Below are 23,384 nucleotides of genomic sequence, written 5' to 3' on the forward strand. Positions count from 1 at the left end.
CAGAAACCCAGGCAAGGAGGCATTCCACTGCCAGGAACTGCAGATATCAAGCAAGCAGAGAGGGAGCCCCTAGAAGGAAATTTACATTTTACATATTGATAATATGCTTTTTGAGTTATAATTAATATTAATCGCCATTTTTATCTTGTAACGTCTGTGGTCAGTTAAAAACAATAAAAACATTAAAATTTGATTGTTTCAGAGAGAACAGAGTAGAGTAGACACATTGAATTTTAGAAGTGGAAGAGTGCTGGTATGTCAAGCAGATCCATCTCTTTTGGTTAACCAGTTCATTCCATCGACGTGTACTCGTTGCATATATCCATGTCCAAGGGACTGTGCTAGGCACTGGGGTGATGGCTAGTGAACAAAACAGACACAGGCCTTGCACTCTTGGAACTTAAAGTCTAGGTGGGGAGATGGGCCACAAATAACCAGACAGACATTTAGCTATTTAGTTATAATTATGATCAGTGGCATAAAGTTGCACAGGATCCTTTGATGCTCAGATGAGAGAAACAGACCCAAGACAGGAGAATTGACATGTCCACCCAGCTGGACAATGTTGAAGCTGAAACCAGAATTCAGGTCATCTGCATCCCAGTTCACTGTTGTTCCCACTGTGCCACAGCTGGGGACCAGTGCCCTGAGAGGGGTTTGGGAGAAGAATCCAGTACTAAGAGTATGGTGGTGGCAACTGGGACAGAGAAGCAAGTGGCCAAATATCTGCAGCTTTCACAGAATAACAAGAGTGTGAGCCTGGAGATTTCACTGTCTTCTCAGACACTCACTCATGCATCGCAGCAGTGGAAAACGGTTTCAGCTACCCTCCGGTGGGGCCCTAAACGCTAGAGCCTTCAACAATCAGGACAACAAAGAGGAGAGAGGAAAGCCTCCCCCAAAACCAATTAGAAAGGACAGAGAATGGGAAGTGTAGACCCACCACACAGACTGAGCTCTAAGCTATCTGCTATACTTTGCTTGGGAATTAATCACACAAATCCCTTATAAATCTAGGGCCCTTATTAGACAACACTAATATCCCCCTTCGAGTAATCCAGACAAATACGTTGAGAGAAGGGGGAGCCCCAAGCGGCTGGAAAACAGACAGCTTTCATGTTTGCACGCATCCCCCAGCCCCCCACCCCCAGATGTCTGCTCCCAATAGCACCCCTGGCTTCTGCCCCAATAGCTTCAGGCAAGAGGAGTGAACTGAAGGATGGGAGAACTGAAGGTCTGGATCCCTCCCCTCCCCAACTCTGCCACTGACCTAATTCTCCACAAGGGAGGATTTTTCCTTTTTGGTCCTGCTTGTTTGTAAATCACACACAGCTTAAGGGGGGCCTAGCTAGGACGCAGGGAGAAGTGAAGACGCTTCGAATGGTGGCCCCAGCTGCTATTTCTTAGAGAGGTGGATCACTGGGAATTCCGTTAAGCTCAGAAGAGGGGTCGGGAGGTGGAGGGTAGAAGAAGGAAGGCACACCATCAAGATAATCCCAATCTTACAATCTTACTCTGCCCTTTACTGAACTAGAGATGCTTTATATTCTAAAATGACCCAACAGAACTCTGCCACGAGCCTTATGTATGACTTTGGGTAGGTTTCTTAATTCATCTAGGTCACTGGTCTCTATAAATGACACAGGATATTTTGACCCTGATGTTATGACCCCTCAAGTATGTTTTGGAACTGCTTTAAAAAATTAAAAATCTGTCAGGAAAGAGACTGATTTTAGTTGTAGGAAGAAGATATGGTTCTATGAACTGCAAAAATTGACCTGGAAAAAAATTAGACCTGTCAGAAAAAACTCAACACAAAATGGAACTGACAGTGGCTAAAAATGCACATGGTAAAATTTGTCATTGACTGAAAAACTGAAGGAAGAATCAAACATTCTTGACAAAATTTAGACTAGCGAATCTGACGTGAGAAAATTGGATATAGTAGAAATAATGACCACAAAAGAGTGGTCACAATGGTAGAAGCTACGTGGGCAAAATTAGATAAGCACACAAAAAAATAACTGATCGATGAATCAAATCTTCACTACAGAAGGCACGTGGAGCAGAACTGATCTTGTTAAAAATAATTCAGTGAAATAAAAATGAATTGGAAAATTAAGAAATGGTTTAACTATGCTGAAAAAAAATGGATTGAGGAATTACATGAGCCCTACATCATTTGCTTCTAAAAAACACCCCCTTAATAAAACTGTTTTAGTGTTTGTATAATCCTGATTATATTGACATAGAGTTAAAAGTTCTCAGGGTCAAATTGTGCAATCAAAACATCTTGATAAATGCTGAAGAAAAATAAGTTATATAATCTCAGTGGTCCTATCCAGGTGCAATTTTTTTCTGATAAAAAATCAGAATAGAAAGTGAAGAAAATTATACAAACAGTTTACTCCTAGGAAGAAAATAGCATGGGAACCAGCTATTCCCTGCAAGAATGGTTCTCACACTAATAGATTTTATATACTCATACTTCAAGCAATTTAAAGCAATTTTAGAAACTAACAATGGATAATTATATTATCATTTTTCCAAGAAAGAACAAAAACCTGAAAATGACACTTTGTATTACCACAGTTTCTTAAAAAGAAAAGGCATTTTAACACCCCAAAAATAAAAAGGCATAATTTCAGAATTTAAAAAAAAAATTGAATGTGTCTTTACAATAAACTTCTACATTATGTTTATTTTTCTCGTTTTCCTGAAGAATTATAAAATTTCATTCTAGTTCTTTTGTGTGTCTTTTGTACCACTGGGCAGAGGGCAGATGGGTAGTCTCTCTGCAGTTCAGTCTTCTCACTCGTAAAATGGTAACAAAAGATAAAGCTACTCACACAGAGCCTAAAACACTAGTAAGCGTTCAATAAATGTTAGCCTAAAACCCAGGAAGCATAAGCCATTTAGGATCAAGCTGATTCCCAGCCTCAGATTGTACCCCTACTACTCCAAGCTGAAAATTCTTTAGATGTTCTGGAATATAAATGCCCCTGGTACACTATAAAACCCTTAGAGGAAAACATAGGCAGAACACTCTTTGACATAAATCACAGCAAGATCCTTTTTGACCCACCTCCTAGAGAAATGGAAATAAAAACAAAAATAAACAAATGGGACCTAATGAAACTTAAAAGCTTTTGCACAGCAAAGGAAAACATAAACAAGACGAATAGACAACCCTCAGAATGGGAGAAAATATTTGCAAATGAAGCAACTGACAAAGGATTAATCTCCAAAATATACAAGCAGCTCATGCAGCTCAATATCCAAAAAACAAACAACCCAATCCAAAAACGGGCAGAAGACCTAAATAGACATTTCTCCAAAGAAGATATACAGATTGCCAACAAACACATGAAACGATGCTCAACATCACTAATCATTAGAGAAATGCAAATCAAAACTACAATGAGGTACCACCTCGCACCGGTCAGAATGGCCATCATCAAAAAAATCTACAAACAATAAATGCTAGAGAGGGTGTGGAGAAAAGGGAACCCTCTTGCACTGCTGGTAGGAATGTAAATTGATACAGCCACTATGGAGAAGAGTATGGAGGTTCCTTAAAAAACTAAAAATAGAACTACCATACGACCCAGCAATCCCACTACTGGGCATATACCCTGAGAAAAGCATAATTCAAAAAGAGCCATGTACCAAACTGTTCACTGCAGCTCTATTTACAATAGCCAGGACATGGAAGCAACCTAAGTGTCCATCATCGGATGAATGGATAAAGAAGATGTGGCACATATACACAATGGAATACTACTCAACCATAAAAAGAAACGAAATTGAGTTATTTGTAGTGAGGTGGATGGACCTAGAGTCTGTCATACAGAGTGAAGTAAGTCAGAAAGAGAAAAACAAATACCGTATGCTAACACATATATACGGAATCTAAAAAAAAAAATGGCTCTGAAGATCCTAGGGGCAGGACAGGTATAAAGACGCAGACTAGAGAATGGACTTGAGGACATGGGGAGGGGGAAGGGTAAACTGGGACGAAGTGAGAGAGTGGCATGGACGTATATACACTATCAAATGTAAAATAGATAGCTAACAGGAAGCAGCTGCATGGCACGGGGAGATCAGCTCGGTGCTTTGTGACCACCTAGAGGGGTGGGATAGGGAGGGTGGGAGGGGGACGCAGGAGGGAGGAGATATGCGGATGTATGTATATGTATAGCTGATTCACTTTGTTATAGAGCAGAAACTAACACACCACTGTAAAGCAAGTATACTCCAATAAAGATGTTAAAAATAAATAATAAATAAATAAATAAATGAGCCTGGTAACAACAGCTAAAAAGCGTGGATTGATCAGGGCAACCCCCTCTACCTCTTCACCTACCAAGAAAACACATGTGGCAGGCGGGAGGACCTGGGAGGGCAGGGAGCAAGAATGTAAGTTCTAGGAAGAAAGGGGAGCTACTGGAAATGCATGAGCTGATCTCTGGGCTGTGGGTGGGACTCACGCTGTACGGCTCTTAGAGGAACAAGTCTCTCTAGGTTGGCGGCAAATGACATTCACTGTGGATTTCTTGTTCCAGCAGCCTTTCATCTTCACCTTCTCCACACAGAGCTTCCTTTAGAGAGAGATTCTATTCCCAAATCCTCCCCGGTAGGATTCTGAACTCTGGGTGGAGATGTCCAGGTTTATGCCCACTTACTAGACAAGATCAGCTCTCCTCCTGCTGTCACACTGAAGGCTTCCCTCCCCAGCCCCAGACAGTTCTTTATCCATCCACCCCTCCATCTGTATTACCCATCAACCATATCCCAAACAAATACATAAAAGTAAAAGACATAGTTCCTGCCATGGATATTAGACGGATCAACCTTGTCCTTAAACTGAACAGGTGACAATGCACGTACGCAGCCCCTCTCCATTGCTTTCTCTCTGTTCCTCCTCATCTTTAGATGTCGCTCCTCAGAGAAGTGACACCCTTTTTCTCACTAGATCTCCCCTCATCCTGTTCTTTCCATCTGCAGCACTCATCACCATTGTAATTGTACATGTATTGGTTTATGTTTTCCGTAGCTCTAATTTGTAAGCTCCATGAAGACAGGCGGCACAGCTGTTTTGATCACCATGGATTGTGCTTGGCAATCAGTGTTCTTCTGAATCAATCGATTCTCTTTTCTGAGCGTGATGTAGGGGAATGGGTGCTAGACTCAGAGTGAGGATTCCTGGGCTCTAGCCCCAGTCCCCTGGCCACTTGCCAGCTGAGTGGCCTATTGTAAGTTACCTTGCTTCTTTAAGTCACAGTTTCATGAAAGAAGAAGGTTGGATTGTGATGTTCAAGATGGGGGAGGGTGATAAAAATGTATGTGCTGGGGTTGGATATGCAAATCGTAACAATATTCATTTTACAGCTTAATACAAGCAAAAGATTTCCACCAAAGCTTGACCAAGGCCTCTTAGATAGAGGGACTATGCTAACAAGAAACTGACTTGGAGACCGTGGGTTATAAAAGACTGAGAAAATATGGGATTCCAGTGCAAGTAGTTCATGGTTCATTTAGAGCTCACGGGATGAAATAAGACACCAAGGATAAAGGCTCGGGGAGAGGTGGGAGGGGGAATTCCAGGACAGTTTTTACGTCCCTCTTTGCAACATGTGCCTGAATTGGGATCAAAGTCAGTCATGTGCAGGAGGGGGAGAAGTCAGAAGACAGGTTAGTGAAGAGAAGAAAGGCAGTGCCCCTGCATGCTAGAGGCACCCCAGTTGGGCCAGCAGAGCACGGAATTGGGTCTTCAATGGCCACAGAAGCCACCGTTCAGTGCCAGGTTGAAGAGGGGACAGAGTGAGGCGATAAGAACTCAAACTGCAGATCATCCAACTGCCCAGACTCATGTCTTAGGCAGATAGATTGCTTTCTCTTTTCAACCTTGTTCCCTGGTTTAGAAAACCAGAAAAACAATAGAACCTCCTTGGTGAGAGTGACTGGGAAAATCAAAGGAAGTCACATTTGAAAGCACTTAGCTCAGTGCCTGGCACATAGAAAGCACTTCATGAGAATTAGTTCATCATCACCATTGTTATTAAATTTAGTCAATCAAAATAGACAGCTGATAAATCATACAATTTCCATGATATTACAGTTGGCATCACTGAGGCCATACTCAGTAAGAATGACTAGAACGGGGCATAAAGCTAAACTCAGCCCTAAATCCACTGACTTCACCTGTGATCCTTGGCCGGGAGACTCAGGCTAGGAGAGCCGGCCTGAGCACTGGGTCCAGAAAAAGCCCTGGACCTCCTGTAATTCCTTGGAGTGTCTTAATCACACCCCTGAACTTCACAGAGTCTTTGCTCTGCCAGGCGTGAAGAGGGACTCCTGAAAGCACAGAGACCACTGTTATGTTATCCTTCTCCTTTCAAAGCATCCATCACTTGATTATTGCTTGGCTAATTAAGCAGCATGAAGCCATGACTGTCTTGTTCACCACTCTACCCCCAGTGCTTCTCCTGACATACAGTGGGCCCTCAGTCAGTGTGTCATGTTGTAGGGGGTGGGAGAGGTACTTTCGAATAACATCCCTGGGTTTCTGTAAGAGATTTCATGTGAGCATGCATGCTCACGTATGCTCCATTTCTTGGTTCTCATCACACGCCAGCTGGGCCCCTAACACCTCAATTTCTTCTGCTTTGAAAAATGTTAGAAGGCGTTCCCCCTCCTCCCCAGGCTCCCCATTCTGAGTTACGCTGGATAAGCAACTTCAGATTGCTGAACAGCAATGCACAACACAGCTGGGCGAAAATTCCTGTGTCCTGAAATTCCTGGAAAACCATGATGCACAGCAAGCATTTGGAGCATGGACACACACACGATCCCCACCCCCGGGGCCCGGAGAGTCGGAGACAGGAGGAAGGCAGCAAGCAGGCAACCAGAACCGAGCCTTGATTTCCTTAAGAAAGTATTTTGCTTCCTTTCCAAGCGCCCCACCCTGGGCAGAGATAGAGAAACCACAGTGAATTAATTACCAGTACTTATATCCCTGGCTGTTGAGCCGGGGCTTCTAGCACCTCCAGTTTAGGGGATCTTGCTCTTTCAGCTCCCAGGAGCCAGAGTGAGAGGAATCTCTTCCCCAAGCCCAGGAGAAGGTGTGTGGCTTTGAGCTGAGTGTCACCGCTGGTATCCTGAGAGTGCAATGCCCAATTCCAAGAAAAATGTAGCTAAGGCATTTTATGTTTAGCTCACATGGTCTCAAAGAAACACGAAGTACAAATCAGAACACCAACTTGCTGATCTTGGGCAAATCACTTCACTCTTCTGGGTTTGTTTCTTTCAGATCTTTGAGCTCTTGATTCCAATGAGATTCTAACATTCTAGGAGCCAGAAACTCTAGCATGTTCATGAGCAGAACATCCAAAACCCTCAGGTCCATCATCCCTATATGAGACTTAAATTTCCATTTGTAGAAATTTTCCCAAATGGACAGATCTCACTAAATTGAAGGCAGAAGAAAGACCAACGTGAATAGTTTTTAAAACTAAATTACATAATCTTTCGATGCTGTTTTATTATATTCAAATGCATGCCCCAACTTCAACCAGGTTGAGAAGGTATATTTTTTCATTCATTGCCCAGTAAAGAATTTGAAGGAACTTTTCTTTGTTCCTAGTTTCCCTCTCTATCTCTGGTAATCTGTTTCAATCTATCTTGTGGATTCCGTTTCCTCTACTATCCTAAATATTAAGGTTCCGGAAGGTTCTGAGTTTAGCTTCCTTCTCCTCTCAGTTAGACTCCTTGCCTGGACAACCTCATTCCTGTGCCAGCCTTCCCTCACCCCTACAACAACAACCCTGACATCTGCCCAGCCCCATCCTCCTCCCTAGCACAACCATTGCCCTCACCTGCCTCTGAACATCTCCCTGCAGGTATCCTACAGCTTCTGAAGAGAAGGTGGGAGGGACATGGACAAACCAAAATTTATTATTACCCCTCTCCCACCTTCACCCCAAATCTGCTCCTCCCACTGACTTTCCTAGCTATACCTACAACCAAAAGAGCATATTATCAAAGTTCTTTTTTCCCCTTTTCAATCATCACCATCATCATCAGTAATAATTAGTAATAATGGCTAACATTCACTGAATGCTCACTGTGTGCCAAGCATTGTTCTAAGTATTCTATGTGTGATATCTCACTGAAGCCTGAAAGCAATCTGAAATGGTGGGCACTACTATTACACCCATTTCACAAATATTTAAGTTGAAACACAGAGAAGTGAAGTCCTTTGCCCAAGTTTACACAACTAGTATGTGTCAGAGCCAGGTAGCCTGAGTCCAAACCCACTAAAGGTCATTGCTTTCCAATTATTAAGTGCCTCTTCTTAACATCTCTGCAGTTGGCCCTTCTTCCATCACTACTCCCCCAGTACTGACTCTTCTCTCACCAAAACCACACAATAGCCTCTACCTGGCCCCCCTGCTTTCGGCCTTCCAGTTGCCAACCAATCCGTCATGCAAACTGCCCCAGAGCCATCTTTCTAAAATTCAAATCTTACGGTCACTACTCAATTGAAAAGCTTCCAATGGCTCCCAGGTGCAGGAAAAAACAATGTCCCAAATCCTTACAAACATTTAAGACCCACACTACCTCAGTGCTCCTCATATTCCTCCTCCATGGGCCTCAACCCTTTAATCCAGCCACATTAACCACCGCAAACTACTGGCAAGAGCACCTGCTGTTTCATAGGGCTACCCTGAGGGCCCTTTCCTCCCAGTCTGCTAGCTAAAGCTTCCAAGTCCAGCCTAAGAGTTTCCACTGTAAGATGTCCTCCAACCCCTGGCTCCCAGCCTAAGCACACACACTCATACCCCAAGCAGGTGGAGCATTCCCTTTTGAGCTACTCCACAAACATTCCACCTGGTATTTTAGCGGCTCTAATGTGTACAACACCTCTTTGCCTGACAGCCTTCCCAACTAGACCATAAGATCCCCAAGGGCAGTGCCCACACTGGTAGACAACAGGCACTCACTCAGTGAACGTCAGAAAATGCACTTATTCCAGTAAACAGACGGTCTATTTCAACAAATAGATGATTATACATCAAGGACTGCTTTGCAAATGCTTGAACATACTTCAAAGACTTTGTTCTCTTACACAATCCAAAGTTGCCCCAGCAAACACTATGATTTTTTTTATGCTGAAAAAAGCTCTGAGATAGTAGATTTTACCAATAATTCCAAACAGTGAGGCCTCTGAAAGAGGAAGGTGTCACTGGAGTAACTTCCCATGGGACCCTCCAAAGCCGCCTGGCCAGGTCAACCAAGACCACCACACACAGAGCTGAAGACAGAGTAGAGCTGAAGACACACCCCACTGGCATCCAGAACACTTTGGGAATCAGCCTCTACCTGAAACCTGTGAGCCTGGGGGTCGAGTAACTATAACCAATTAGAGATAAATGTAGATCTGAGTGTTGATCAGTGACCTCCAAAGCTTTCTGAACCAACTCCCCATTAGGAAAAATAATTTTACTATGTTCTCCTGGGAGATGTATATTTATTTATAAATAATTTGCATATAAGTTAACTATACATTTTAATTGTTTCCTTCCTATATCCCCCCAAGTGGTCTTTGCATGTGCCCCTTTTTGAAGGCCACTGATCTGGAGAATAATCTTTCCACATCCCTGAACTGCAGAGGACGTACATGATCAAACGTAAGGGTAGGCCTGGCTGCTGAGACCCCCAGAACCATGGAGTCCTTGGTTTGAAGGCACGTACACCCCAGCACACACTTCTGACAGGTGTCACTCCAGCACCTACTGCACCCCTCCCAGCAATAGGACTTGGCAACGCTGTGCATTCAATGGCCCAACAGCTCTAAGCATCAGAAATCCTCCTCTGTAGCTCTGATCCCTTCAACCCTAGAGTCTGATATCCACTCCCTCCTCTACATGGCAGCTCTTCCGATACCCGAGGACAATTATCTTGTCCCCAGTGAGCCTCCTCTTCTCCAGGGAATCCACACAAGCTAATGGGGCCTCTCCATCTCCAGTGACAACAACGTGCTTGCCTCAAACAGCCACTCCACAAGCATTTACATGGTCCCAGGCTGGCTGCTGTCTACGATTGTTACAGGAAACCACTGGCTCATAAACAAACAAAAAAAAGTCTTGCTAGTTCATCTTCAACTAGATCAAACCAAGTGGAACGTACACGTGTTTGACACAGATTCTGTGAAAACTGCCCCACAGCAAACACGCCACTTTTCCTATTAAAACAAGGTATTTCCAATGGTGGCCCATGCCACCGTGGTCCAAGTCATAGCTGTAATCAATGTATTAAACAGACATTATTGAGCTCACGTTCTTGATGGGAACCTGCATCCATCCATCACACGTTAGTGAGCACACGCATAGGTATGCATACAAAACATGAAATGCATGCACACACATACACACAGAGTGTGCTTTATTAAGGCAACAAACATTTATCGAGCACCTGCTTTCTGTCAGATACCAGAGACATGCCATTTAGCATACAAGCCTGGAACATTAATTAACAAAGGGAAACAGTCTTCCCATGGTTTCATGTCTTACAGGTCTCAAAGAGAGTTCCTCCTCACATACACTCCTGCAAAAGGAATCAGGAAACTCAGCTGAGCTACTGCAACTTGCATTAAGGTTGTGAAAGCCGAATAGAGCCACGAGACACATTAAAACGTAGCCACTGGTTATATATTCCACACAAGGAAAAAATAGCTCCAATCTGCATTAACACAAGGCTGAAAACAACATCAGGATGAGCAAACAACAAAGTTCCCACAGCAACTAAAACCCAATCATCTTCTTCCCACGTGGCAATTACCACATGACTATGTGAGATGGTCATGCCCATTTCCCTGCACGGGCATGCAGTACATAGAACCCGGCTAGGCAATGGGACTGCACAGTAGAAGTCAGTGACTCTGAGTATATTTTAATGCTTGGACTCAAAAGGATGGCTGTGGGCTTTGCTCTTAAAAGTAAACTATTTTAAACCATGAATTATGAGACAAATTCTCCTTTCTTTGCTGCAGTGTCAGTAAAATGACTGTCAATGGGCAGGTGGCTGAGAGCCAAGAATAGCCTCATCCCCGTTAGGGTGCAGGAGGGCATTTGCTTGGCGGGTTTCCAGTCCATGCCAACGTGGGAGCAACATCTTCTAGCCCTGCCTAATCCTCTCCCTGGGAGACTTCTTCCCAACAGTGCCAAAAACATGGGATACCCAAAGCAACCTGGCAGAGTAGGAAGCATTTTTGAATAGGGCATATGCTTCCAAGGCCAGTTGCCAGGAATAGCTACTCAATACTTCTTCATCTCATACCCTTATCTTTTTTTAAAGCATCATACTAGGCTTTTTAGCAAAATCTTGATGTCTGTTGGGGTGTCTGACCCTGGCTGCCACGATGGACTTGTAAAGCAAGTCCAATCCAATTCCCTTTTCCTCTACTCCATAGCATTCTAGAACTTCTCATCTTATTGCTTATTGCCATTAGAGATTTCCAGGGGGTGCCTTGGAAATTCAGAGATGCTGAAAAGCTGGCTGAATATGGAGGAAGATGGGACGTCTTAGGGGGATGAAATGAGGCACAGATAATAGAGCCAGAGATGGGGCTAACCATGAATCTTTCAGAAGCTCCCCAGGAACAAAATGACTGGAGCATGAATCACCTGCTTACATCAGAATCTCTTCCCACATCAATCCCTCCCATGTTGTTTAAGATTAATCAGAAGCAGTCAATTCTAAATAACTCAGTGGTGTGTATACTGTTAGTGCTATATCAGAGAATCCCTTATGAATTTTACTTTGCACAAGGGTTCATTCCTACAAAGCATCATCCAGAAATGTTATGACCTACCCACCCCCCTCACCCACATGGCCCATCGCAAAGGTCAGATTGCTTTAATCAGAATGAGGACCAGTGAGGAAGTGTCTGAGAAGCAGACCTTGGCCTCATGTAGGAAGAGCTCCCTGATACTCAGTATAATCAGAGATACATCAGGATGCCCTGAAAAGTGCCAAGCCCCTGCCACTGCAGTTGACTAGGGGTTTTTTGGGGGGTGGGGGTGGGGCAGAGATGTCTTATACAGTGGAGAAGAGGATGGGAAATGAATAGTTAGACCCAATGACCTTTAAAGTCCCCTCCAGTAATGTACAGCATGGTGACTATATTACTGATAATACTGTATTGCATGTTTAAAAGTTGCTAAGAGAACTGATCTTAAAAGTTCTCATCACAAGAAAAAAAATTCTGTAACTATGTATGGTGATGGATGTGAACTAGCCTTATTGTGGTGATCATTTTGCAATATATACAAATATCGAATTTGTATATTATGCTATACACCTGAAACTAATATGTCAATTATGCCTCAATTTTTTTAAAAAGGCCCCTCCAAACATATTATCCCATGATTCTTAACATGCACCTTGGTTTTCAGTGCATTACACAAGCAAAGCCATGGCTAGAAGGTGATATAAATGTCTTACTGTCCTCTACATGGGTCACAGGATCTGCACTTCATCCCTCACAGAGGATTTCTCCCACAGCACCAGAGTCCCCCCGCATTTCAGTGTGTCTCCTTAAAAGAAGAACTCACAGCACGTTGCCTCAGCCTAAACTCCAGCCTTGTCTTTCCTGACCTAGATCAAGCAAATATGCTAGGGGATGATCATTAGTCTTTCAGAATCCTAAGGGTGAGAGGCCTAACACCCTCAGGCCCACTCTTCCTCATTCCCTCAGCCCTCCAAGGCTAACCATGTGAGACAGGACCCCTTCTGGAGAGGAAAGAAGCCCGAGAGAATGAGAGGAAGGCAGAGACCGTGAGTGTTCGGTGAGCCCTTTCCCACTGTTTGAATCACAGAGAAGTGATTTCAGCCTTGCTCATCCCTCCTTGCAATGGGGTACTCGTTTTTATTTGAAAGCAACGTATTGAGTATACAAGCTGTACACTCTCTTACTGCACTTTTTCTATTCCAGTCATAGCTGGAGGAGAGGTTATAGAATTGCCTGGAATGCCCTGCCTGCCAGAGTGGAAACACCAGCCCTAACACTGCCAACAACCATGGGACTGTCAAGACGCTGGCCCCTAAGGACTTTGCACCAGCAAACAGGACCACTTCAGGAGAACCAAGTCCACAGGCGAGAGGCCAAAATGTCAGAAAAGGGTTGGATGCGTACAGTCTCACGGAGAAACTTGAAGGAAAAGCTCCCCAGAGCCGTCTCCTTAGGTGCAAAGATACCGAACTTAAATAAGAGCCTCGGTAAAACCGAAAGGATCTTAAATGCATTTCACAGCTTAAACCAGGAGTTCCTGTTGCCTACAGCTTGTGTTCCTGCCTTTCTGTCATTCCCCACCCTCTTTGGGACCTTGCACACCCTTCCAGAGAACCGCATTTCCCCCTTGAAGAGCTGAGAGCATTCACAATTTTTAGGCCCATGCATGCAAAGTAAGTTTTATCACAGAGTGGAGCTGGGTACTTTGGCTGGATGAGTATGAGATCAATTTGTTTTCAGAAGCTACTGGTACTAGTTCCTGGATATTAAAAAAAAAAAAACAACTTTTTTTTTAACTTTGTAAAATACATTATGTAGGAATATTGTGGACAGCAGTGGAGGTTTGACAGTGGATATAGATGATGACACATTTGAAGGGGCCCCATATTGCTTTTATTTTATTTTTAATTAATTAATCATTTATTTATTTTTGGCTGTGTTGGGTCTTTGTTGCTGCGCACGGGCTTTCTCTAGTTGCAGCGAGTGGAGGCTACTCTTCATTGCGGTGGGCGGGCTTCGCATTGCGGTGGCTTCTCTTGTGGCGGAGCACGGGCTCTAGGTGCGCAGGCTTCAGTAGTTGTGGCCCGCGGGCTTCAGCAGTTGTGGCCCGCGGGCTCTAGAGCGCAGGCTCAGTAGTTGTGGCGCACGGGCTTAGCTGCTCCGTGGCACGTGGGATCTTCCCAGACTAGGGCTCGAACCTGTGTCCCCTGCATTGGCAGGCGGATTCTTAACCACTGCACCACCAGGGAAGCCCCCATATTGCTTTTAAATAAGTCACCCAAAGACATCAGTTTTTGGAGAACAACACCTGTAATGACAACCCACTGGCACTGTCAGTTCCCACACAGATCACGGAGACAGGCCTGTAGAGCCACGCTTTGTCCCTCTCCTCTGTCATCCACAGCCTGTCACCTGTAACACAGCCCCTCAGTGAGCCACGGCAAACCAAGCATCCCAACTTCAGCTGGGAAACCTCAGGAGGGACCAGGATGCTCCCTCTGTTTAAACACCAGCCGGGTCCTCTAAATCTACAGCAAACATTTCTAAACACGTCCTCGTTACCCACTGTATACCCTAGGTGTCCCCCGCTCCCACCACACCTCCCCAAACAATATCCCTACATGCCTTCATCCTCCCACACTCCCTCTCCATGGCTCTTCCTGCCCTGTTGGTCATGAAGTGAAGGGAAATGCGTCTGTGATGAAGGGTCATCGGTCACTGGGGAATCACTCATACACCCAGAGCAACATTGCTGTCACTGGGCAGCAACAAGCCGTCTTAACAGAGGCAGAGCCACAGAGGTGGGGACCAGAAGCTTATGATACTGGGGATTCCTTAAGAAAAAAATCACCAATACAGTATTAGGCATGGGGCCTTGAAGGGGCCCATGCAAGTGAAGATACACGAAAGGTTTAGTTTTGTGGCAAATCCACCTCTGTAATAATCTCCCTCCCACACACACAAAGGAAAAGAGAAGAATAAACAGAGAGAAAGGGAGTTTGGTTTTGTTATCTGGGAAGAGAGTCAGCAGGAGAGCAAGAAGTGTGAAAGATTAATCCAGGAGCTCCACCTTTTACCACCAACCCTGGGTGGGCTGCTGGACACTTCCTGGTACCTGGGAAACTAAAGGTAAATCTGAAGAGGTCGTGCTGTCCGGCAATGCTCCAGTGTAGGGGAGCCGTGCTCCAACTCCCTCGGGACCCCCAGGTCCATTCTCAGGCACTTCATTTCAAACCAGGGTCTTGAGGGTGGGAGTTGAATACTCATTCATTCATTCATTCTCTCTCATTCTCTCATATCCTCTCTTTCTCTCTGGCTGCGAGGAGCAAGGCTCCTGGGACTGGCCAAGCTGATAACCTCCTGCACCAGGAGTTTGACATTTTGCTTATCACCAGCAACCAGGGAGGCAATGAATGCTCCGTTTCACGATGGAGACACAGGCCGTTTGTGTTAATGAAGGGAGCCTAGGAGCAGAAATAAAATGCCATGTTGAGGATCTGGGCTCTCGGGTCCCAGAGCCACCTGCCAAATAGGCAGCATCCAAGCTTGCCCTCATGCTGTCTACCCACAAGTCCAACGGCACCTTGAGTCTGGGTCTCCTCACTTATTCAGTGGGATGGTAAGGCCTGTCCTACCTACCTCATCGGGATGCTGTGGGGACCAGAACTGCACAGTTGCAGGCAAAGAGTTCTGAATACGGTCCAAAGGGCACAACCATTGTCAGTGACCCCATGCTCTTAGGCAGGGGCAAAATGGTGATGGGATTGGATTCTATACTTTCCTGAAATTCCCCTCCTTTTCTCTCTGCCACTTCTCAAACTGGGATGAAGGAAAATGGCAGAGGTGGGGGTAGCTCAAAGGGTTTCTATGAAACCAAATCGACACATAATTCGTTCTTACACCCACCCGGCGGCTAACAGCCCAGAATCAGGACTCATTCTCTCCCAGAGACTGTGCTGATAATTTTATACGTTTGATCTCATTTCGTGCTCTCAACAACTCCCTAACGTATGACTTCTCGTTATCCCTGCTTTGCTGCAAGGCAGGATAGCACAGTGGTTAAGCGTGTGGACTCTAAAGCCAGACTGTTTAGATACAAACTCCAGCCCTGCCTCTTCTGAGCTGTGTGACCTTGGGGGAGTTATTTACCCTTTGTCCCTCAGCTTCTTTATCTACAAAATTAGAATAATAATAGTGTGTCAAGAGTGGTTCTGAGTGTTACAAGGGCTAATACAGAGCAGGAATGGAGTGAGTGCCCCGTGACTGTTAGCTGCTATTATTATTATTCTTGTTGTTATTATTATTGTTAGCTGCTATTATTATTATTATCGTTGTTGTTATTATTACGGATGAGGATGCTGAAGCTTCCAAAACCTTCTCCAAAGACAGACAACGTGTAAGTGGACAAGCCTAGATTTAAGTCCAGATCTTTTTCACTCCAGAAGCCATGTCCTTAACCACCAAACCTCGTTCAAGTTTTAAATTTCTCTGCTCCTCAGTTTCCTCATCTGTAAAATAGGGCTAGTTAATGATATCAGCTGCACAGGAGTGCTGTGAGGATTAGATGAGACAATGCACCTAGGATGTCAGGCACATGGTGGTACTTAATAATAGTAATAATAACATCATTATTATTTTTGTCTAAGAAGGGTACCTGACCTTCAGAGCCCTGCCCCAAAGCCTCTCTCACTCCACTTCCGCCTCTGGGGCCTCACTGTTCCGGACTCACAGCAGAGCCAGTGACTCCAGGGCAATAGGAGTCATCATCGGGGAGGGCACGTTAGTTCCATCCCCCAAGCACAGCCCACACCCCACCTCTTCTGCCCTGTGACGGAGGGAGAATACCTAGCTGAGGGCAGCTGCTCCAGGAACTGGAAACCTCTCCGGGACAGCCTGCAAAGAGAGATAGGGGACTTGATGATTAGCCCCCCAGCGCTGGGCCTGTGGTGTCTCATTACCAAATGCAAATGCAAGTTCACTGCTACTGGAAGGGTTCTGGCAGAATGCCTGCCCGACCCTCAACGCTGCTGAATATGGACCGAAGCATTACCCAAGGCCCACCTCCTTTGCAGCCAGCAGCTGGTGTGCAGGCTATGCGAAGGGAGAAGGCTGCTCTCACCCCACTGAAGGGGGGACTAGGAAGAAGGGTCTTATTTCTTTGAAGGAGGCAGAGATGCTATTGTGGAGGGGGAGGGGGGGCAGTAAAAAAAATTGCTCTTCCCTCGCAGTTAAAAGAGGGATAATTGGAGCAAGTGGCAGGCGGCTGCTCTGCCATTTAGCATACAGCATACCCAGGAAATCTCACTGGGTAATCAGAAGCAGAGGAGGAGAAAGGAGCAATCAGACCCCTATTCAGGCTCGTTTAGCGACAGCCCCCGCTGGCTGGCTGGCTGGCTGGGCCGGTGGAGAGCTGGGCTGGTCCTAAAGCCCGAATACCAGGTGGGAAATTAAGTCTCAGAAGCAGCAGTCCTCCCTGCTTCTGTGCTTCTGTCTCTCCACACCAGGGGGAAGGATTCTGAAAGGAGCTAGCCTTTACTCCTGATCACTTACTACTCCCTGCCCCCCTCCTAGGCCATTCAGGGTTGACTTAGATTAGGAACAAAGGCACGTTTGTATTCTGGCGGGAGGCGCAAGGGGGAGGCGGAGGGGAAATGATTGTATTTTTACGCAAGTGCCCAAAACAGGAGGATCCAGCTGGGGCAATCATCGGTACCTTAACTATAGCATCAATGTCTTTGGCTCTTGGTAAAGCCTCAGGGGTAAGCACCTTCTCTTGGAATACCTTTCTGTCCTAGTTCTGGCTTTGAGAAATGGGGGAAGAGAGGCAAGATTCTCAGTAAAAAGAAAACGAACTGAAATTCACTTTCAGGAAGGCATACCAAGGCTATGCAGTCGTGTTGAGCCATCAATCAAACCAACCTGAGTAGGATGTCAGCTTCAGATAGCAGGAGGGATGGGGGATGGGAGGCCAGTGGGTACCACACAACAGCGTGCTTGTAATAAGACTGGCCCCTATCACCCACACCCACAACTGTACTTCACTGTAGGATCCCAACACCTGAAAACTTAACAGCTGAGACTCAAAACAAGCAGCTTTTGGTCTGGACACCTGCCCAAGTCAGCAGGAAAAGATAGCAGACAATGAACCAACTTTTTTTTTTTTTGCCAGCTGAAGAGGACCTCATGTCTCTTCACTGAATTAACCTAAAAACATGGACATACAAATGATATGTGACATAGGTAGACCCGTGTATTAAGATTTGAGAGTAGAGATCAACCTGTGAAAGCTTCCCCATCTTTCCTTGGCTCCACCCCACCTGCAACAGGCTGACTTCATGCTAAATGAACTCTTTAGAGAAACTGGTACTGAAATTTAGACACCTTGGCAGTGAATCAATTCTTCATGGCTATAAGATTGTTGAGAAATTGCACATTCATAACTAAGGATGTTTTAAAAATAAACAATCAAGCTTAAACTCATTTCAAGGTAATGACAAACTCCCAATGACCCATGAGGGGGCTGCTCTCTGGAGGGCGCTAGGGGTACCTCTTTATTGCCCAGAGAGCTTCAGGGATGCCCAAAACAGGACAGACTGGACTAAACAGAAAAAGCCAGGTGAATATGATCCACCGCAGCTGGACTATACTCCAAACCAGATATGCATCATTTTAAAGTCGTTTAAAAGATTAAAAGTCAACTGGAACAAATCTGAAGTTGAGAACCCAAACATTTTATTTATAAACATCACACCTAGAAGTAAAAATCTGGGACCGCTTCTCCCTCCATCGTGTGCCAGAATGTTCAATGTGACCATTAATTGGTTTGGGAGTCTTGGAATGAAGTTTTCCCAAGTAGGCTGTATGGAGTTCAGTCTGCAGCCAGAGCTAATAGCCTTTTGCCTCAGGAAACAGAAGATACTGTGTCCATAGCTCTTCCCCCTAAACCCAACTCTCCCACAGCAACTATCTCCGGTGTCTTGTGGGTTTTACGGAGAAAAGATACCCAATGAGGGATCAAAATAGCCCAAAGCAAAGAGAAGAGATGGGCCCATCTGCGCGTTCTTCCTGGGGTGCAGCGTGGAGGCATTTTGGAGCCACTGAGGCATGGAAAGCCAGACAGGCCGAGCAAACATCAATACTGCCAGCATGCTATAAGCTAATGGACCGCAGAGAGCGCCTCCAACAGGCCCCGACCACATCCATCTGAAGCTGCAGGAGCCTTCCCAGCTCTTCCTGCTCTTGAACTGCTAAAGCGTGAAGCCCTCACACAATCAAATGGCACGGCCCATCCTGCAAAGTGGGACGATCAGATGCCTGGTACACAGGACCCGCTGCTGGGACTAAGTCTCCTGGATTCAGTTCTGTGACATTTGCAATTTAAAATGGGGGAGAGAGGAGGGAATAGATGCATCCTCACTACCCACTTTACACTATCTTTAGGAAAATGGGAAGGCATTTATTTAGGCTATTTATCTTGTTTTATGCAGATCTGCTTGACCCTTAGCAGCTGTGATTTTTTTCCCCTTCATATTTTACAGGTGAGTTTTCCCTGCTTACTCTAAAAATTAACTGTGTGTGGAGAGAATGGGTATTTTCTAAAAGCCTGAAATGCATTTTTGTGATTGATTAGACATAATGACAATTACCAGGATCAACAGGCTTCAAGTCACCAAAAATAAATTCTGGTATCTGCCCCAACATCCATCCTCACCTCAAACTTTGCACTGCTCCAAACCAACCAAGTGTTAGTTACTACACAGTTTATTTACTGTATTATGTATCAAGAGAATAATGAACTATGCTGTGTGTTTGCCTTCTACAGACAGAGGTGTCAGTCCATAGCCACGAGATGATCTGAACCCTATAGAAAGAACTATTATTAAAATATACCTATTGTATTTAGCTATTAAAAAATTGACTGCCTATCATCTGCTCTGAAGAGATTCCTCTGGAGACCTCAAACACACACACACACACACACACAACCGAACCAAAGGGAAAAAAAAAAGAGAGAGAGAGAAGAAATTGTATACATATACAGTATAGAGATTCTTCCTGCAGAAAAGTGCTGATCCAAACCTGCCCAGAGGAAATGAGTTCTTTTTAAACACAAAAAATGCAATCAGGGATAATCAGCAAGTTAACAACACACTTGCAAACACTCTGGTCCCTAGAAAGGAAGAATGCCGGCTTCCAAGGCAAATTCTGAGAACAGAACAGATCCTTTGGGCGAAGGAGAAAACAAGTGATCATGTCAGCATCTTCAGGCAGAACTTTCTCCAAAGCCAAGAAGCTTTGGAACTGCAGTCAGCTCCAGGAGGGACCTGCTTGTGATAAGTGCTCCAGTAACCACAGTCCCAAAATGGCTTTGTGGGTTGGTGTTGCCTCTACCCCTCTTCCCCATCCCTTCTTCCAGTGGGTTCAATGGGGAAAAACAGAAGCCAAAAAAGGATGAGATGCATGTCTTGCATCTCCCTCTCCTGCAGCCCACCCACAGGAAGGGAGGTATGATGCCCAGCCCAAAAATGGAAAGAAGCACTCGAGGTAGCCCATAGTTGACCTACAAGGAGTCTCCCAACAAGACCTCCAAAGTGTCCTAGTATCCAGCATGTATCACCTGTGAAATAAACTTTGTTTTGATTTTTAAAAAAAATTTGTAATACCTACTAGTTGCTAAAATTCATATCAACCACAACCTGCTTTAGGGATTGGGCGGTTCTGGGAAAGTTTGAGGAACACCTGCAGACACTGTTTTTAATTACAAATCCCAAGGCAGTGGCGCATCACCTGAACGAAGAGATCATGGGAGTCAGCACTAAGACACTCACCTGGCCGCACCTACCTGACTTCCCTTGACCTGTTGGTTTCCAACTTTAGCTGCACAATGGAATCACCTGGGGAGCTTTAAAAATATACAAATGCTTGAACCCCGCCCCCTAGAGATTCTGATTGAATTGGTCTGGGGTGTAGCGTGAGAGTCTTTTAATTCCCCCGGGGGGATCCTAAGGGGCTACCAAGGCTGAGAGCCACATTCCACCACCTCCATGAAGAGACCAGCATGGGATGATGGTGACACAAACATCTCTAAACAAATAGAGGGCTTAATGCAAAAAGGATAGGAGGAAATGTAACTCCCTTGCCTCTTCCTCATCCCAACCTCCCAACACACATACCCATATGGTCACTTTGTCACTTCAACAGGTATTGAAATCTAGGCCTTTAGTGAGTCCAGGAATCTGGAATCTAAGTATTTGTCAGAGTAAAGTCTAGACCACTTTTCTCCTAATCCCAAATAGTAAGAATTTGGTGAAAAAGGTGAGGGCAGCCTAAGTCCCTGGGCATAAATCCCTCCTTCCCTCTCCCTGGGAAGTTGTAGTTGAACTTGGGAGGTTCTCCAAGGCCATGCTGAGTATTGCCAGCTCCCTTGGGGGCTTGGCTGGACAGTGCTCCTGTCTGTGCCTTCTTGCACCAGGAGAGGAGAGCACAGGAAAGAGGAACCACACATGGAAAATCCTAGGAGGCGAGAAGTCCCATCCCCAGATGCCCTGTCCGCCTGGTAGACACCTTCCGTAAGATTGCAGGAGGAGGGGCACAGCTGAAGGGCTGGATTTACAGCAGGGCCAAGTGTGGACCTGCAGTCCATCTGCCCTCATTTTTCTCTGCACAGGCATCCCTTATGTTAGGGACGATAAGGAAGAAGTGATGGGGAGTTTCTCGTCTATCCCCAAGGGCCCAATTCTCAAGGGATCAGGAGAGACAGAGATAACCACTTTGCCCATTTCTATCTGACTTCTCACCTTGGGCTCATCCTGCTAAGCTGCACTGCGGTGGAAGGAACTCAGCTGGGACACACATCCTGTAGTCTACTCTATCTAGCTTTTTGAGTACAGCCAAATATTTGCGTAAGGAGCCCATGGTTGAGTAGTCAGGATTCTCTGCTGCTGAGTTCTGATGGATTTTCCATTGAGAGCAAGCAAAGGATTTCTACCACCTCCTCAGGGAAAGGGACGCAATAATCTGACATGCAGCTAAAGATGCACTTCAATGACAGAGCTGGTTTCCGTCAGGGGTCTTGGTCCTTACCCAACCCAGTGGGTGGGCCTCTAGCGACAGAGGGATAGGGAAGAGGGCCTTACCTTCTGAGCAGAGCTTGCCACCATAGCCGGTGGTAGAACAGTCACAGGTGGGGTGGCCATCCAGGAGAAAGCAGATCCCACCATTTTCACAGGGACGCTCACCGCAGGGTCCCTCGGCATCCAACTGGACACCCTGGCTCCCCAGAAGCTGAGGCTCTGAGTTGCCATACTTGAGATCCAGGATTAATCCCTTGAAGCCGGCCATGGCCTGTACTCCATCAAGGGTCAGAGCAGAAGGTCGTATGTCTGCGGGGACTCCGCCGAGGAACAAGTCACTGACCACATCCATGTAGGGCCGCTGGGGCTGCAGCTCCCCAGACTGGCCCTCACCATCAAGCACCAGCACAGTACGCAGGCGGTCACGGCTCACCATGAGAAAGTGCCAGCTGCTGTCGTTCACCTGTTTGCTGGACAGCACGGCGGTCTCGGCACAGTCCATGCTGAAGCGGAGCTGCACGTGGCCATCCACCAGGGACAGGCAGAGGAAGTCACAAACGCCGCCGTCATCCAGGTAGAGGAGCAGCCCCGTGGAAACATTGGTCTTGAACTGGAAGCTCAGGTCACTGCGCGTGCTGGCATCCCAGCGGAGGTAGCGTGCCCACTGGTTAGGAAGGCCCATGAACTCAAGGCCCAGGCAGAGCCCCAGCAGGGACCCCAGCAGGACGCTCACCTTCAGGGTGAAGAAAACCGAGTGCACGGTGAAGCTCATCGTGGCTGCCGGGATCAAGCCCCGGAGGGGCAGACAGGCGGGGAGCAGCCCTCGGGGGAAAATCCCCCTTTGCAGTGGAAGGGAGAGAGGAAGAGGAGATGGGTGGGGGACAGAGAACACACCAGGGGACGGAGGCACACGCACAAAGATCAAGAGGCGGAGGAAGGAGGAAAGTGAACAAGACAGTCGCAGATGGGCACACGAGCGAGAAATTCAATAAAGAGGGGAAAGACAGGGCAGCAGTAGAGGAGGACAATCAGGTGCAGAAAGTGAGGGTGCAGAGTGAGAAGCAAAGTGCCTTTCTCCGAGACCAGATCTCAGCTATCCATGTGGATCCGGAGGCCTCGATTCAAGGAGGAGAAAGTGCACGGTGGGTGGAAGCCTTCAACAATGCCGTCCTCCCAATGGACCCCCAAACACCCCAGCCAGGGAGGCCGGGGAGAGGGCTGGGGTCAGGGGGGCCGTGATGGAAGAGGAGCAAGCACTGAGGTGAGTCAGGTGAAAGGTAGAAACAGGCCGAGGAACAGTCCTGACGGTCTACCTCCTAGCAGCAGGGGGCTGCGGGGAAGGGAGCAGCCGGAAGCTGAGTGTTCAGGCAGAGCAGGGCCCGGGGCAGAGCGGAAGCAGGCTCAGGCTTCATGGTGCAGGCCAGAGGCAGTCCTGCCCATAACCTGCCTCCCAGGACTCCGGAGAAAAGACCTGCAGGATGAAGGGGAGGGTGGGGGAGAAGGAAACAAAGATTAGG

General features: G+C 46.2%; 1 protein-coding gene across 4 annotated transcripts in view; it reads right to left on the reverse strand.

Annotated features, from left to right (window-relative positions):
• Positions 1 to 22,639, reverse strand: part of NRXN3 (neurexin 3) — a 1,618,670-nt gene extending 1,596,031 nt beyond the window's left edge. For all 4 annotated transcript variants that reach the window (XM_068558635.1, XM_068558546.1, XM_068558806.1 and 1 more), the window contains exon 1: positions 21,931 to 22,639. In XM_068558635.1, the coding sequence (XP_068414736.1) occupies positions 21,931 to 22,639 (709 nt within the window). The remainder of the gene's footprint in view (positions 1 to 21,930) is intronic.
• Between the last annotated feature and the right edge of the window lie 745 nt (positions 22,640 to 23,384).

Source organism: Eschrichtius robustus, chromosome 1 (genome assembly GCF_028021215.1).
Source record: "Eschrichtius robustus isolate mEscRob2 chromosome 1, mEscRob2.pri, whole genome shotgun sequence".
In the NCBI taxonomy this organism is placed as follows: Eukaryota; Metazoa; Chordata; class Mammalia; order Artiodactyla; family Eschrichtiidae; genus Eschrichtius; species Eschrichtius robustus.